Raw genomic sequence first — 17,631 nt, 5'->3', positions numbered from 1 at the left:
GGTGCTGTCTAACCTCTTTGCGAGGCCCACTGCAGGGTGGAGCGGGCTGCCAAGCCAAGGTCCCTGACCTCGGGGCTCCGGATCTGGAGATGGAGCACAGAGTACAGAACAGGATTGTAGGTACTTCCAATGGGAAGGCAGATTTTGTCTTGGGTAGCACAGGGCTCCCTTTGGGATGAAGAGTCTAAAAAGACAGATGGCTGGTCTCTGAAAGTGAAGTTGTCCCAACACAGCATTGTAAAGCAACTATACTCCAATAAAAATTTTCTTAACATGGCCATTATGAGCTGACAATGAGTTTGTGAAACTCACCATGTTTCCTCTCTGAGTAGGCATGTACGATGGTGGGCAAGGGAGACCCTAAAGAGAGAGAATACACCTGAATTTCAACAAGACACATGACAAGTCCTTCCTAACTTTCCTGTGGCTCAAACTGAAGTATGCTGATGAGTCGGATATCCAAAACGAGATGGATTAGTGGCCAACTGAGTGATCAGACTGAGAAGTCATCGATTCGTGGATAAGCATCCATCTGTGGGGATTTTCCAATGATCTGATTCAACCAGGGATGATAATAACGAAGACTGCAGCTCTTCAGAACTGCAGTTGACAGAAACCTGGAAGACATCAAGTGTAGGGTGGCAGAGACGAGGTTTAGCTATACCACGCCTGGAAGATCTTACGTATCCTGCTCGATCCAGTTAAAGCTGTTCTTTCACAGCCAGACATGCTCACATGAATCACAAAGCTCAGCCCTGAAGCAGTGCTCTTCTGCAAGCCCACTCTTAACGAGGCAGAGAGGTTTCATTTCTTTAAGGAAAAACCAAAATCTTGCACCAATAATTGCACTGGCCCTCTATCCCCAAGACTGAAAAGCCCATTTCACACAGTTCTCCCATCTGTTCCTTTCATCACAAGCTTATAATAAAGGCTATTTTCAAGATCATTATTTTTTCCCTTGCCTTGAAGAGGAGGTGGAAGACAATCCTTTTATAGCCCTTGTGACAAGGATAAGAATGAAGGAAAAGCAAAGAATGATTTATGACATATAAAATATGCATTACAGGGACTTCCTTGGCAGTCCAGAGGTTAATAGTTCATCTTCCAATGCAGAGGGTACAGGTTCAATCCCTGGTAGGGGAGCTAAGATCCCACATGCCTCATGGCCAAAAAAAAAACAAACCCCAAAACATAAAAATAGAAGCAATATTGTAACAAATTCAATAAAGACTTTAAAAGTGGTCCACATCAAATAAATAAACCTCTTGAAAAAATTTAAATAGATAAATAAAATGTGCATTACTTGGGATATCTGATGTATGGCTACAAAGCATATTTCAAGATATCGTCACCCATGACACAGTGGGGAGAATAAAAATGTTGTGCCTGAGAAAGTCTACTTCTGATGATGGTGTAGCAGCTTGTACCAGTCTAATCCCCCCACCAGTAACAACTAGTAACTTTTAATGTTTCTTTTTTTTTTTTTTTCAATTTCTATGGAAGCATCAGAGAACTGCCAAAGCAGCTAGGACTTGAGGGGCTAAGATCCCGACAAGCATGAAAAAACACTGAAATTATCTCAGCATCCTGTGTGGCTTTTCTCTCCAAGGCAGCTGTGCACCCATAAATGGTTGAAAACTAGCAGAAAATGGTGGTTGCCAGGCAACAAGGCCAAGCAGAAAAGAAAGTGAAAGTCGCTCAGTCATGTCCAACTCTTTGAAACCCCATGGCCTGTAGCCTGCCAGGCTCTTCTGTTCACTGGGATTCTCCAGGCAAGAATACCTCAGTGGGTAGCCATTCCCCTCTCCAGGGACTCTTTCCAACTCAGGGATCAAACTCGGGTCTTCTACACTGCAGGCAAACTTTCTGCCATCTGAGCCACCAGAGAAGTCCTACTCCATGCTCTGTGGTGACCTGAGTGGGAAGGAAATCCAAAAGAGAAGGGATATATGCATCCATACAGCTGATTCACTTTGCTGTACAGCAGAAACTAATGCAATGCTGTCAAGCAACTATACCCCCAAAAAAAATTCATTAGAGGAAAAGAACTTGAGGTGCCAAATTCCTAGAGAGAAAGGAAACAAGACTCTGACATTTTATATTAGACAAGGGTGAAAGTTGAAACAATCTGAACAATAAATAAAACAGTACTGCATAATCCAAAGTATAAAATAAATATCCTTGAGTTCACACAATGTAAACAATAAACCAGAGAAAAGCTGAAAACCCCTGGGCAGAATTCCTCCATATATTTTGTGCAGACACTGCCCCCTCCTGGAGATGAGGCATAACTCCCAGGTGATCAAGGTTAATATTAACAGCAGTCAGTTGCACCCTGATTTAATAGAACAGCACTGCTCCCTATGCAGTCTCCTGATCCAAAGTTTATAAGCCCTGACTAACCAGAAGGAGAGTATCAGACAAATCTGAGCAGAAGGATAGTCTAAAATACCTGACGAGTACTTCTAAAAATTGTCAAAGTCATCATAGACAAGGAAAGCCTAAGAAGCTACCACAATCTAAAAGCACACTGCTATACTTATAATGGATAACCAACAAGGACCTACTGAATAGCACAGGGAACTCTGCTCAGTGTTATATGGCAGCCTGGATGGGAGGGAAGTTTGGGGGAGAGTGGATACATGTATATGTATGACTGAGTTTCTTCACTGTCCACCTGAAACTATCACAATATTGCTAATTGGCTATACTCCAATACAAAATTAAAAGTTCAAAAAAATAAGATAAAAACTAGATAATCAACAAGGACATTCTGTAGAGCACAGGGAACTCTGCTCAATGTTATGTGGCAGCCTGGATGGGAGGGTAATCTGGGGAGAATGGATACATGCACATGTATAGCTAAGTGTCTTCACTATCCACCTGAAACCATCACAACATTGTTAATTAGCTATACTCCAGTACAAAATAAAAAGTTTTTTAAAAAGTACCTAAAGAGACATGAAGATTAAATTTAATTTGGTATCTTAAATAGAATAATAGAACAGAAAAAGGACAGTAGATAAAAATTAAGAAAAACTTAATGAACTATAAACTGTGGCTAATAATTATGTATTGATACTGTTTCTTTACTTGCTACAAATGCACCATGTGAATGTAAGATGTTAACGACAGGGAAAAGTCAGAATAGGATATATGGGAACTCTCTCTACTATCTTTTCTACTTCTCTGTAAATACAAAACTATTCTAAATTTAAAATTTTTACCTAAAAATGAAAGTTGGTGTGGTTGCATTAATATTCACAGTAAGAAAACAGGCATTATTAAAGGAAAAAACTTAAAAATCTTGATAAAAAAGGGCAACCTGCTAGGAATAAATTGTAAGTTTAAAATTTAACTGTATGCATACTAAGTTATATGCTCTCAAACTTTATAAAGGGAGGAAAAAACCAAACTCAAAAAGACAAATCTGAAATCACTATGGGATACTTTTTAATACACTTCTTTCAGTAAATGGTTTAAAATAAGCAAACAAAATTCAGAGTAGAATTAGATTTGAACACCATCAGTTCAGTTCAGTTGCTCAGTCATGTCTGACTCTTTGCAACCCCATGAACTGCAGCACGCCAGGCCTCCCTGGCCATCACCAACTCCTGGAGTTCACCCAAACTCATGTGCATCGAGTTGGTGATGCCATCCAGCCATCTCATCCTCTGTTGTCCCCTTCTCCTCCTGCCCCCAATCCCTCCCAGCATCAGAGTCTTTTCCAATGAGTCAACTCTTCGCATGAGGTGGCCAAAGTATTGGAGTTTCAGCTTTAGTATCAGTCCTTCCAAAGAACACCCACATAGTTGCCAAAAATGTCCTCATTAACAAATAAAACTTACTATAATGAGGAAATACATACAAATGCACATAGAAAATTATGTCAAAATTAATCACATGGTAGACAAGACTAAAATGAGTCTAAACAAATTTCAAAATGTTGAAATCACAAAGATTATGTTTCTGATTACAGTGTAATTACACCAGAAATAAATAAAAATATAACTAGAAAATATGCAGATATTTGGGGATGAACCACTTCAAAATAACCTATAAACAGAACAGAACATAATAGACAGAACACAGGGAATGGCTACCCACTCCAGTATTCTTGCCTGCAGAATCCTCTGGACAGAGAAGCCTGGTGGGCTACAGTTCACAGGGTTACAAAGAGTCGGGCATGAATGAGCAACTAACTAAAAAGAACATAAACACAGACCTTAAAAACATTTTGTACTGGTTAATAATGAAAATACCACATGTCAAAAAATAGTTACACACTCATATTCATAGCTGGACTGTCCACAGTATTCAAAAGGTGGAAAGAACACCTGTCCATTGATGGATGAATGGACAAAGAAAATGTGGCATATCCTCACAATGGAATATTATTCAGCCTTTAAAAAGGAAGGAAATTCTGATCCAAGCTACAATATGGATGAATCTTGAGGACATCAGGCTAAATGAAATAAATCAATCACAAAAGGACAAATACTGTATGATTCCACTCATAGGAGGTTTCTAAAACAGTCATATTCATAGAAACACAAAGTGGAACAGTGATTGCCAGTGACTGGGAGTAAGAGGGAAAAGGGGGAGTTATTTTTTAACAGGTACAGTGTTTCAGATCTGCAGGAAGAAAAAGTCCTGGAGATAAAGTTTTCCAACAATGTGAATATAGTTTACCTTATTGAACTGTACACTTAAAATTTTTTTAAGATGGTAAATTTTAATGTTTTGTGTTTTACCACAATTAAAAAAAAATAGATTACTGTTAAAGGAGGCCTATAAGGGAATGTATAATCTTAAATTCCTTTATTAGAAAACAAAAAACACTGAAAAAATAAATAATCTGGGTATCCATTTACTAGGCTTCCCAGGTGGTACAGTGGTAAAGAATCTTCCTGCCAGTGAAGGAGATGCAAGAGACACGAGTTCGATCCCCAGGTCAGGAAGATTCCCCTGGAGAACGAAATGGCAACCCACTTCAATATTCCTGCCTGGAAAATCCTATGGACAGGGAAGCCTGGTGGGCTATAGTTCATGGGCCACAAAGAGTCGGATGCAACTGAGCAACTGAGCACACAGGCACTTTGAAAAGACCAACAAATTAAACCTCAAATAAAGGTAAAGGAAGAAAACGAATGTAGGGCAGGTAAAAAATAAAATAGAAAATAAATGTGCAACAGAGAAAAATCAACCAAGCCCACATGATGACTTTTGAGTGGGGAGATTAAATATATAAAGCCTTAGCAAGACTGATAAAAGGTGAGAGAGAGGGAAAGTACACAAATTACAGTATCAGGAAAGAAAAGGTAGATACTTATAAAATATAATAATGGATATTATGAACAACTTAATGTAAGGCCGGACCCAGGGGCCATGATGGGCCGCCCCTCCTCTCCCTCCCGCCTTTGGGGGAGGTACTTAACGGAAGTAACCTCCCAGATCCCGGGGACCAATGACAGCACACTTCGCCAGCTAAAGCCGCCCCACCCCAGCCACATAGAAGGACCTGTCAGCCCGCGACCCCTTGGCCTGGCGACCTATCCTAACCCCCAGTCCATCTAGCCTGACCATCCCTCGCAACAAACATATAAAAACCACCCCCAACACGGTCTGGGCGTGGACTTCCTCTACCTGCCTCGTTCGGTCCGGGAACCCCGCCAGGGAGTGCTTCGCCATTAAAGCCTGTTAGACACTCTTTTGGTGTCCTGGTCATCTTTACCTAACATTTGGCGTCGGTACAGCATGGGACTCTTAATCCCAGGGTCCCATGTTGGGCGCCAAATGTAGGTAAAGACGACCAGGACACCAAAAGAGTGTCTGCTGCTGCTGCTGCTGCTGCTGCTGCTGCTGCTGCTGCTGCTGCTGCTGCTGCTGCTAAGTCGCCTCAGTCGTATCCAACTCTGTGCGACCCCACAGACGGCAGCCCACCACGCTCCCCCGTCCCTGGGATTCTCCAGGCAAGAATACTGGAGTGGGTTGCCATTTCCTTCTCCAATGCATGAAAGTGAAAAGTGAAAGTGAAGTCGCTCAGTCGTGCCCGACTCTTAGCGACCCCATGAACTGCAGCCCACCAGGCTCCTCCATCCATGGGATTTTCCAGGCAAGAGTACTGGAGTGCCATTGCATTCTTCAAAAGAGTATCTAACAGGCTTTAATGGGGAAGCACTCCCGAGCGGGGTTCCCGGACCCAAATGAGGCAGGTAGAGGAAGTCCACGCCCAGACCGTGTTGGGGGTGGTTTTTATACGTTTGTTGCGAGGGATGGTCAGGCTAGATGGAAGGGTTCCAATAGGTCGCCAGGCCAAGGCGTCGCAGGCTGACAGATCCTTCTATGTGGCTGGGGTGGGGCAGCTTTAGCTGGGGAAGTTGTTGTCATTCCTCCCTGGGATCTGGGAGGTTCCTTCCGTTAGGGACCTCCCCCGCCGGCGGGAAGGAGAGGAGGGGCCGCCCATCATGGCCTCCGGGGTGTGGCCTTAAACTTAACACTAATAGTTGCGACAATTTTTAGGAAACGAACAAGTTACTGAAACAAAACTTAGCAAATCTGACACTAAAAGAAACAAAAATCCAAATGGTCCAGTATTTACTAAAGGTAAGAGATAAAAGGTGAGACAGAGGGAAAGTACACAAATTACAGTATCAGGAAAGAAAGGTGGATACTTGTAAAATATAATAATGGATATTATGAACAACTTAACACTAATAGTTGTGACAATTTTTAGGAAATGAACAAGTTACTGAAACAAAACTTAGCAAATCTGACACTAGAAGAAACAAAAATCCAAATGGTCCAGTATTTACTAAAGAAATTGAATCTGCAATTTAAAATCCTCTTTCCTCTTATCAAATAACTTCAGATCCCAGTGGATTCCCAATTGAATTCTTCCAACAGTCACAAAAACAAACAACAACAAAACACCAGTATTACCCAAAATCTTTCAGGGAACATAAAAGAATATACACTTCCCAACTCACTTTAAATGGCCACCATGACCTTGATCCCCAAATCTGAACTTGATGTTATATGAAGACAAAATGAAAGGCAAGTCACTTTGAAACAGTTTACAAAGAAACAATAAAAAACTGTCAAATCAGTTTATATACAAAAATTATAAGTCACAATTCAGTTGCATTTAGTCCAGAATGCAATGTTTAATATTCAAAAATCAATCACATAACTGAACACTGACACCACACACATATCAAGAAGGTGTGAACTCAGAGAACTCAAACGGTGGCTCTGTATCAACCTAGAAGGATGGGGTGGGGAGGGAGATAGGAGGGAGGTTCAAGAGAGAGGGGACATATTTACACCTATGGCTGATTCATGTTGATATTTGACAGAAAACAACAAAATGCTGTAAAGCAATTATCCTTCCATTAAAAAGTAAATAAAATTTTTTAAAAAAGGTGTGAACTAAAAACAGTTGCACACACACCTATATACACATACACACACACACACACACTCCATCCTGGTAAAACTACCCTAGACAGCAGCTGGGCCAGACTGGAAGAAGGACAGAGACAGTGACAATGACATTGCGGGGGATGAGCAAGAGGCTGAAAACCAAGTCCCAGAGAGGTGGGGGCGGAAACTCAGAGCATGAATTGTGGGGAGAATCTATACGCGCCAATGTCTCCACGACCGGGCCTGTTCAGTGAGTGAGCGTTTACTAGCTACATGCTGTGTTCTTTCTCGCTTTTGTTTTCTAAACTGTGGTTAAATAAACACAACATAAACCTTACCATCCAGACCACTGTCAAGGGCACAGTTCAGTGCCATCGAGTGCATTCACACCATTGCGCAACCACCACCCCATGCATCCCCCGAGCTCCCTTCATCTTGTACAAATGAACCCTGTATCCATTAAGCTTCCCCCCTGCCCTGTCCCAAGTCCTTTACAGGATGAGAAAACAAAAATGCTTCAGGGGGCAAAGCAACTTTCCATCAGAGCAGGGCTGGGCCCCAGGATCTCTCTGGGCCCCCTCCCTCCTAGGAGCACTAACTGTGATCTTGGGGAACCATAGCTGCAGGTGGTGGGTGCCTCGGAACCCACCCAGGAGGCCTGCTGCTGGCTCCCCTCATGACGCCATTCCCGGCAGAGCCAGCTCAGCCCGAGTGTCTAAGACCTCATGTCCATGAGCCATCTTCCTCTCTGGAAAGCAGGAATCAAGACCTCCACTTACAGAACTGAAGAAACTCTGATTAAGCCTACTTCTATGTCTGCCTGGCACAGAGCTATGCCCAGGAGAGGAGTGCACTGGCTGCTTCTGGACCAGCCGAGGGGAGGGGGTTGGAAGAAGCAGCAGAGAGAAGGGGAATCACAAGCAAGGGGGCTGCTCCCAGGCTGCTCTGTGCCCGCATAGGATCTCACAGAGGAGCAGAGGCCATGGGGGCTTCCAGAGCCCAACAGACTCCTTGCAGTTAACATGGGCACAGCTGGAATGCTGCAAACTCCAGCCCAATCTACAACCACCCCCTCAACCCTCACAGAAGCTTGAGAGAAGGAGAGGAAATCAGGATTTATCCCTAAGCTAACCAGTCTGCATAGCTGATAGATTTTTCTAAAGTGCAACCTCCCGGTCTCCCAGGCAAGAGTTAATTTTCTTTGGCAAGGGACAGGTCTCAGGCTGGCAAGCTTCGCAGCGCTCCCACCACGCGATGCCTCTGCTTGGCTGCAGGACCCGAAGTGGGGCTGGCAAGACTGGGTATCGACAAACAAAAAACAGACACAGTTCCCAAAGAGCGTCGCTCTTCCTCAGCCAGGACTTGGGGAGGTCGCACAGATACGCTGGCATCTTCATGGCTGAAAATAATACTGGCGGTCATCTCTGGGGACGACTCTCACAAGCAACCCAAGGTGAGTCACGGCACTGTCCCAAAGTGCCCTGGCCATGCCTGGAGACATTCATTCAAAAGAGGAAAGCAGGTGCTGGATGTATTTGCATCTCAGGTATTCCTTTCTGATGTCTTGGGCTTGGCTCTACTTCCCAGAGAGAGACAAGATCACACCTAGAAACCCCTGGATTCTCTCCTCACCAGTCCCTTATCCCTCCACCCTCCTCGCTGCGTCCTTACACCCATCACTTCATCCCTGGACCACACTGAACATAATCTTCCATCCTCACTGAAGAATATCTTGTTCCCACTGTTCACACTCTCCTCTCCCGGGCTTCTTGGGCAGTTTCCATGCAGAAGAAAAAGCCTACATTCACTGTGTCTTTTATAATCTTTCTCGGTCTCTGGGCAGCCATCACCGAGCCACAGCCAGAGAGTCCCGAGCCCCCTCTTTCCCCCTGGTTTCCTTGCACTTTCTGGCTGGTCCCCTCAGGCTCACACTGAGTCCACCCCCACTCGTGGCCTGACTCTCTGCTTCCATCCACGTGTCAAAAACTCCCCCATCCTTCCTGAAGCTGGAATCCAACAATCCTTTCCCACCTCCAAGGTGACCTGCTTTCCCTCAAGGTCCCACCTCCTGCCCTCACTGACCACTCTTTCCCCAGAACCTTCCGCATACTCCTCCCCAAGAGGTTCCCCTCGGGCCCTTCCTCCACCCCACAGCCTTTCTTTCGGCCACATCGTCTCCCCCGGGGGCCACAAGAGGCGTCTGTAGGGCCAGTTCACCCTGGCTCCTGTCTTCCACACTCATCCCAAGCGTTGGCCCCTGGTGAAACCCTGCCAGGTTCCATGTCCATCTAAATAGGGCGGTCTGCCCTACTATCTCACCTTCCTGCTTCTCTGTCCTTGTCAGGCCAGGTTCTGCCCCACCTCCCTCCCTCTCTGTCCCGGGAATGTGCTCTCACCCTTCAAGATGAGCAGCCAAGAGGCACTTCCTCCTGCACAACCAGCTACACTGACTGGTCACCTCCCCCGGGGTCCCCTCTTCACCTCCCTAACACAAAGGTACGTGGCCACCAGAGCACCAGACACATCCCCCAGCAGCTGATCACCAGAGTGCAGGGGCTCCCTTTGCCTCTCCCAGGAGGACCTCCCTGGGAGCTGAGTCCCAGCTCTGAACCCTGAGGCCAGGACATGGTCAATGACATGGCCTTCCCTGGAAGTGAGGGTCTCTGCCACAGAGGGGCCCAGGCAGGAGGGGGGAGGCACATCCAAGAACTACTCTTCATCTTGACAGCCCCCCTGAAGGGCTGGCATGCCATCCCCACATTTCCCTGCACATGTGTACACAACTGAAGGACCATACATGATGGTCTCAGGTGAGTCTGTGGCAACCACAACTATATGAAAACACAGCTCTTTGGAGGACAACCTGCCCCACGGGAAGACCCCAGCAGTGTTGTTTGGAGAGACTGAAGGCTTGGCTCCATAAACATACACACCCTGGGGACTTCCCTGGTGGTCTAGTGGTTAAGAGTCCTCCTTCCTGTGCAGGGGACAAGGGTTCGATCCCTGGTCAGGGAACTAAGATCCCACATGCCACGGGGCACCTAAGCCCTTGTGACACAATTAGAGAGCCCGTGTGCTCCAGAGCCTGTACACCACAAAAACAGAAGCCTGCAAATAGAGAAAGCCTGTTTACTGCAATTAAGACCCACCATAAACAAAATTTTAAAAATATAAAATAAAAAAACTTAAAAGGAAATTAAAACAAAAACCAAACAATATATAAGTTATCAAGCAGTCTGAGCCCAAGCTAGGGTGTTAGAATTGTTCTGACTTTAAATAGCATTTTCTGGTGGATCTAGGAGTGCAAGTGGTATAAATAAGTTTGGAAAATGATGCATTAGGCAGAATTTAATGAGTTGCTTTCTTGCAAGACTAGTCAAGGCTTTTAATATGGCTCTCTGGGACCCGGGGCAGGGGCGGGGTGGGGGTGGGGGTATGGTACACACAGTGTGTCCCCAGTCAGATCTGAACATAGGCCACTATTTTGGGGACCATCTCCTGGGACTCCACTGAACACAGTTAAAGAAGGCCAGTGCAAACACTCATGAAATTAATTAGAAGTGCATATAATTAGCTACATCTGAACATCATTAATAAAACTTACATAGAGAAATGGCTAACTTCCTATCATTTAATCACATAAATTATGCTGGGCTCTGAGTAGCGGCTCAGAGTGCTATTTTCTTGAAACATTTTCCATCTTTAAAGAAAAAGGTGTTGATGAATTTTTTTCTCTCCTAACATGCAACTTAAAAAAAAGAAAAGTTGGTGTCAGAGCAGGCGTGTCAAGTGCTTGAGAACACACACACCAAGGCGGGGAAGCAATCGTAGCGGCTGCTCTCTGCCTCCTCTGAGAAGCAAGTGGCAGCAAGGGGAGCTTTCATGGGTTATGCCCTCACCATTTGTCATGTGGTTCTTTCTCAGGACTAGGCCCCCGAGTTATGAGTCCTCACTGAACAGATGAGGACAATGAGCTTCTAAAAGTGTCAGAAACCAGAGCTACATGCAATCACAGACTTCTTGACCATCTATGATCCACGAGGAATTGGGGTGGACATTGCGAAGGGTCAGACCAAGGGTTACTCTCTGTGTTGAACAAGCCCACAGAGAGACCAGTGGTCAGGCAGTAAAGCACAAGGCGGGCTTCAGTGTGGCTTAGGACTTCCCTGGTGGGCCAGTGGTTAAGAATTTGCCTGCCAATGCAGGAGACACTGGTTTGATCCCTGGCCTGGGAAGATCCCACATGCCTCAGAGCAACTAAGCTCGTGCACCACTACTCTTGAGCCTGTGCTCTAGAGCCTGGGAACTGCAACTACTGAAGCCCAAAAGCCTAGAGCTTATGCTCTGCAACGAGCAGCCACCACAATGAGAAGCCCTCACACCACAACGCGAAAGTAGCCCCTACTTGCCTCGACTAGAGAAAGTCCCCTCAACAACCAAGACCCGGTGCAGCCAAAAATAAAACAAATAAGTAAAGAAAAATTTAAAAAACCTTTAGTGCCAATTCTCTTAAAGACGTTGCTAATATTAATGGTCTTTTCTGATGGACCTGTGCACACATCTGTCTTACCTTTTCCTACCGCAAGGGCCTGTTGTATAAGTGTCATAGGAATAGTGAGGCCCAGAATGTAATTCTCCAGGGGAAAAAAAATAGAACACAGCCCCCAACTTCTATTTGAGTGGAAGCACATTCCCAAAGATATCTGTGAAAAGACAGCAGGCATGCTCTGAGAAGTCGTATTCTAAAGTTACAGACAGGATGTTTCCCTTGCAGTTGAAAAGTAAATACACCCAAGTCTCTTCTCTCTGCAGATCTCCTCCCAGAGATTCATTCCGGTGTAACTATCAGTTAAAAATATCCATCTTGTTGTACTTTTCTCTTGAAGAAGAAAGATACTTTTCTGTAAAGAACACTAATCAGTGTATTCACTTAAATGACTGTCCTGCACACTGCAGGTGGGGGAATGCAATCACTAAGGGAGCTCAGCTTCTTGTCAATTGTCTTATCATTGATACTCTAATGATATTTCAAGATACAATAATATTCCACTAGGTCTTTTATTTTCTTCAGTTCTTCGGCGCTCAGAAGGCTGAGCATCGAAGAACTGATGCTTTCGGACTGTGATGCTGGAGAAGACTCTTGAGAGTCCCTTGGACAGCAAGGAGATCAAACCAGCCAATCCTAAAGGAAATGTGTCCTAAATATTCATTGGAAGGACTGATGCTGAAGCTCCAATACATCGGCCACCTGATTTGAAGAGCCAACTCATTGCAAAAGACCCTGATGCTGGGAAAGATAGAAGGCAGGAGGAGAAGGGGGTGACAGAGGATGAGATGGTTGGATGGCATCATGGACTCAGTGGACATAAATTTGAGCAAACTCTGGGAGATGGTGAAGGACAGAGGAGCCTGGTGGACTACAATCCATGGGGTCACAAAGAGTCAGACACAGCTGAGGGACTAACACTTTGATACTTCACACACAGACCTAGCTACCCAGGAAGTGAAGAACCGGACAGCTGTACAGCTCCACCTGCAGCAACCCTCCAGTAAAACGATTCGGTTTCACACAGGTCAGAAGCCAAACCCCACACACACCATGCAAGGTAACCTCTCAATTCTTACCAAAAACAAGCGGTTTGGTAAGGTCCTGAAAACCCTCCTGGTGATGCAATCTTTCTGGAATAAAACAGAAGAAAAAAGAGGAAATTACTTTGGTTTCAGAAATGACATGGGTGCCCCTACAGAGAGCTCCTTTGGGTATAGAAATTTAAATGAGTGAGAGGCTTTGAATACCTGGGAAAGTGAACTGATTCTAATTCTAATGAGATGATCAGAAATCACCCTGAAACAAATAATTAAAATGTTTCTTTGGCCATTCATCACATGATCATTGCCTTAACATCGTGTTGGACAAATAAAGCGATGGCTTATGTATCACTCTGGCTGGAGAGGCTGTCAGCATTTCAATGAAGCTCCTCAAAGCCCTCATGAATATGTATTTTCCCACAACAAAGCTTGACCCCACTAGTTGGCAGAAGCAGTATTCTGGGACACTGTCAGAAGAGGTGGGTGTGCAAGTGGGGGCTGGAGGGGGATGAAAGGAGATTAAAGGAATGAGAGAGAAGGCAGGCCACCTCTCCTCTCCCCTGCCCGCTTCCCAGCCCACCCTTCCTCCTAGGCAGCATAGTTTCAGGAAAAGAACAGGAAAGAGGACTTTAGGCTTCATGGTCTCCTTTAACAGAGGGCACTTCGCAAGTGCGAGCTGGAGAAGAAAGCCAAAGAGTCAAAGTCGTCAGGACCGCCAGGCCATGGGTTGGATGGGCGTTCATGTGGGGCAGGAGATGACCGTGGATGGGGAGCTGGGGGTGGGGCAAGAGGACGGGTTTCCTGGTCTGAAATGTCACATCCAAATGCCTTTTCTCCCTCTCATTTGGCTGAAGACAGAGTAAGTAATAAAGGAATTTCTTTGTTCCTTCCAAAACCATGGCAATGGCGGCTTCCTCCCCGGCACCCCACCTCCTGGTAGCATCTCGTGAACAGCTGTGCTGGTCAGGGAGTCTACCTTCACCCTGGCCCCAGGTCTGCAGTCAGGGGATGGTGTCCTTTGGGGAAAACAGGAGGTCTGGCCAATGGCTAACTGGGGATTCTGGGGGTCACCCAAAATTGGTCCAGTGCAGATGCCTTGGTCTAGATGTAAAAGAAAATGATGGGCCAGCCCTGAGATGGTTGCAGATGCTCCAGCTGTGACCAAGATCCACAATGTGACCAAGCCACACGGTGATCAAGTCACATGACCATAAGCTGCTAGCCTCCACTCTGTGCATGCATCCATGCTAAATCGCTTCAGTCATGTCTGACTCTTTGCAATCCCATGGACTGTAGCCAGCCAGGCTCCTCCATCCATGGAACTCTTCAGGCAAGAATACTGGAGTGGGTTGCCATGCCCTCCTCCAGGGAATCAACCTGACCCAGGGATCGAACCTGTGTCCCTTACATCTTCTGCATTGGCAGGCGGGTTCTTTACCACTAGCATCCCCTGGGAAGCAAGGATGTTTGCCTCCCTCGTCTGTTTCTTTCCAAGGGCAAGTGCTTCTGCTGCCTCTCAAGTTCCTTCATAGTGTCAGCCTCAGCTCCATCATGTGTAAAATAGGGGCAGTGGGAACCACCTTACAGGAGGGATGAAGGTGAAACCCCACAAAACTTGGAGAACACCACCTGGGGCCACGGCAGCCTCAACAGCTTGCTCTTCCTTCTGCCAACCCCACCATCCAACCCCTCCAGGAGGAAGTGACTTGGTGGTTAGTGCTCATACTAAAGGTCATGTCCAGGGACTTCCCTGGTGGTCCAGCGGTTAAGACTACACTCTCCCAACACAGGGGCCCTGTGTTCAATCCCTGGCCAGAGAACTAAGATCCCATGTGATGCATGGTACAGCCAGAAAAAAAAAAAGTCACTATATATTATGGCCAGTAGCAAGAATCCTCCCTGGGAGTCAAGAGAGGGGCCTCAATTCCTTGGTGTGTTCCAGGTTTGCTCTGTGACCTCAAGCAGGTCACTCAGAAAGGTCGCGGTCCTCCCTGGGCATCCCCCACCCCAGCTCTGGGCAGTTGTGACCAAGGAGGGCAAAGAAGGGTCAAGAAGCCTCCAGCATAGGCTGGAGTCCCCTGCACCCATCCCTCCCTCCCTTCCCTCCTCCAGCCACCACCATCCCTGACACCACTGGCTGTGGAAGGGCCCCTCACCCAGAAATCCAGCATCTCCCATCCCTCCAGGCCCAGAAGTGCCTGGGGGATCCCAGAGCCCAGCTCTCCCTCCACTGCACCCCTGCCTCCCACCTGTGAGTCCTCAAAAGAGCAGTGTCATCCACCTGTAGTCTGAGCACCCCACCTGCTCCCCAATGTTCCCTACAAAGACACCCAACCGTCAAAGCACTTTGGAAGGACAGCCAGTGGCACCCGGCTCCTTACGTAAGGAAGCAGGCCCACATCTTAGCTCAATTTAGCATCCGGTTTTAACTGTCTATTTATAGGCCTCACGCGAGCACCCCTTGTGGATGGTGGGGTGTCAGGGCTCTGGGCTCCTGGCCACTGCTATTCATTAGCATTCCTTTCATGTTTGTCTTCTCTCATTTTCCCAGCAGCATTGTAACTTAGCAGCAAGGTCACCTACAGCCTGGACCCAGTGCCACTTCTCATCTTCTCTAAAGAAAATATGAATTTTCTTTCCCCTGTGGCAGTGCCCTCTTCCCACCCTCTGGGGGCCCCTGGCTTGTGCCGGCTATAACAGAGCTGTGTTATTTTCATGACCTGCGTCTCCCGATAGACGGCTCATCTCAAAGACAAGTCCAGCAAAGTCGTGGGTGGGGGCATCCAGGAAGGCCTCAGGCATCCACTGTCACCTCCCTGGTTTGCTCTTAGTTCACCCATCACCTGGCCAGGCACAGCAGCCAGAATGAACCCAGAGGTTTGGAACATTCAGGCTCTCCTCAGCCATGTATGTATGAGCCGGCCACTCCTCCTTGTACCAAACACATGTCCCAGGTCTCTACCCATCCCCTCGAGATGCAGCCAGAGTGGGCCACCTGCTCTGTCCCTTTGGGTCATGTGTGATTGGACAGAAATACCAGAATCTGCTCTTTTGGTAACTTACAGCCAATCCTGGAATAACCCCCTCATCCTCTCATGCCATCAACCTCCAGGCTGGGAACTCAGGACACAGATTAAAACACGCAGCCACTCACTGTCTACATGGTCAGTTAAGGCACAGGCTGGTGGGTTTTTAGGTCATCCTGAGCCCAGCTTCCCTGGTGAGACTGGAGACAGGAAGTCCCAGGAGACCAGGAGACTCTGTGGAGACACTTCCTGTCCACATCTTGATGACTGGATCCTCTGGGGCTGGGCCCCCCGCCCTCGGAACCAGTGCAAAAGGAAAGGCAGGCCCTCTACCCACCAGCTCTAAGCTCACAGCAGAATTCAGGCATAGACAACACTGCCAACCAAAGCCCTTCAGCCGCCTGACTTCAAACACCATGAGATTTGATCCTCCCGTGAATACTGGGGCTGCAGCCATTGGTATCTGGTTTGAGAAGTAATTAATTTTCTCACAGATGCCACCTCACTGCCCTCAGAGGGTCCTCGTGATTCCACGTGCACACTTCTGGTAATAAATTGGACACAAACAAGGCATATGAAATGTCACGTTTCCAGACACTTGGGAATAAACGAATTCTAAATATTCCTGAGACTCGATGGTTCACAGATTTGCTGATGAAGGTGATCAGCTGCTTTTGATAATACAGCAGGGGAATCAGTGGGAGAGTCCGGGTCCAGAAAGATCCTGGAGGCCTGGTGGTGGCCCAGGCTGTTGGGAAAGGGGATCTGGAAAATGGCCATGGCCCTAGACAGAACTGCCCACAGGAGCCTCCCCACCACAGCAGGAGAGGCTGCCCTGGGAACCCAAGAAAGGGCAGTGCTGGTGGGAGAAGGGTCAGAACCAACTTTCATAAGCTTTTTCTCGCAAAGTTAACGCAAATTCCACAGCTTCACAGACTCCCAGACCTGGGAGCTGTCCTGAGACGCACTTGGGGACAAGGAGCAGGAGACGGAAGTCACCTGTCCACAGCAGAAATGGGAAGTCTGCCTGGAAACATCGGCACAGCAGAACCACCGACCCACTGCCCAGAATCAAATTTCTTTCTCCAGCTGACCCGTGAGCTATGGCTGAATGAATTTCCTTGAGTTAAACTGGCAACACTGGGCTTTGTAAGTGGCTAGGGCCTGGGCACCCAGGTGGAGGGAGACCTGGGATGCTGTGGGGAAGAATAGGTGGGATGTGATGGGCAGTAATAACCCAGGCTCCAGAAATCACTTGCTGACGAAGGACTCCAGCCACACTGAGTGGAAACCCTGGGCGGGGGGTTGGGAGGGGTGTGTGCAGAGCACCATGGCCACGATCAGGTATATCAGAGACAGTACACCACAGTCAGCTCAGGTGTGACTCCTGTGGTCCCAGGCTGATGACTGCAGCAGCCCTTAAACTCAGGTGTTTGTAAGACTAGCAGGACCTTTGCATGAGGGAAAGCCTGGAATGGAGGTTCACACTTGCATTGCTGTCTCAGGCCAGCCCATGTGGACACGGGACTTGCTTATACTCGGCTTCCTCAAAGAGCAGACAGTCAGCTGGCAAAGGTTAGCATCTGGCAGG

The 17,631-nt window shown here is 47.0% G+C and overlaps 1 protein-coding gene across 9 annotated transcripts in view; it reads right to left on the bottom strand.

The window, feature by feature from the left end:
* The window catches only part of APBA2 (amyloid beta precursor protein binding family A member 2), a 130,252-nt gene that overhangs the window by 46,173 nt on the left and 66,448 nt on the right, over positions 1-17,631 (bottom strand). For 5 of the 9 annotated variants that reach the window (XM_042235158.2, XM_042235160.2, XM_042235157.2 and 2 more), the window contains 2 exons: positions 13,051-13,104; positions 313-360 (listed from right to left, as the gene is read on the bottom strand). The exons of 1 other annotated variant lie outside the window; for it this stretch is intronic. In XM_042235158.2, coding sequence (XP_042091092.1) covers positions 313-336 — 24 coding nt within the window. In that variant the 5' untranslated portion in view covers positions 337-360; positions 13,051-13,104. The remainder of the gene's footprint in view (positions 1-312; positions 361-13,050; positions 13,105-17,631) is intronic. 3 more of the 9 variants (XM_042235163.2, XM_042235162.2, XM_027957139.3) reach the window with 1 other exon arrangement.

Source organism: Ovis aries, chromosome 18 (assembly GCF_016772045.2).
Source record: "Ovis aries strain OAR_USU_Benz2616 breed Rambouillet chromosome 18, ARS-UI_Ramb_v3.0, whole genome shotgun sequence".
NCBI lineage: Eukaryota > Metazoa > Chordata > Mammalia > Artiodactyla > Bovidae > Ovis > Ovis aries.
The sequence above is the reverse complement of the archived record's forward strand: the minus strand, read 5'-3'. Positions and strand labels throughout refer to the sequence as shown.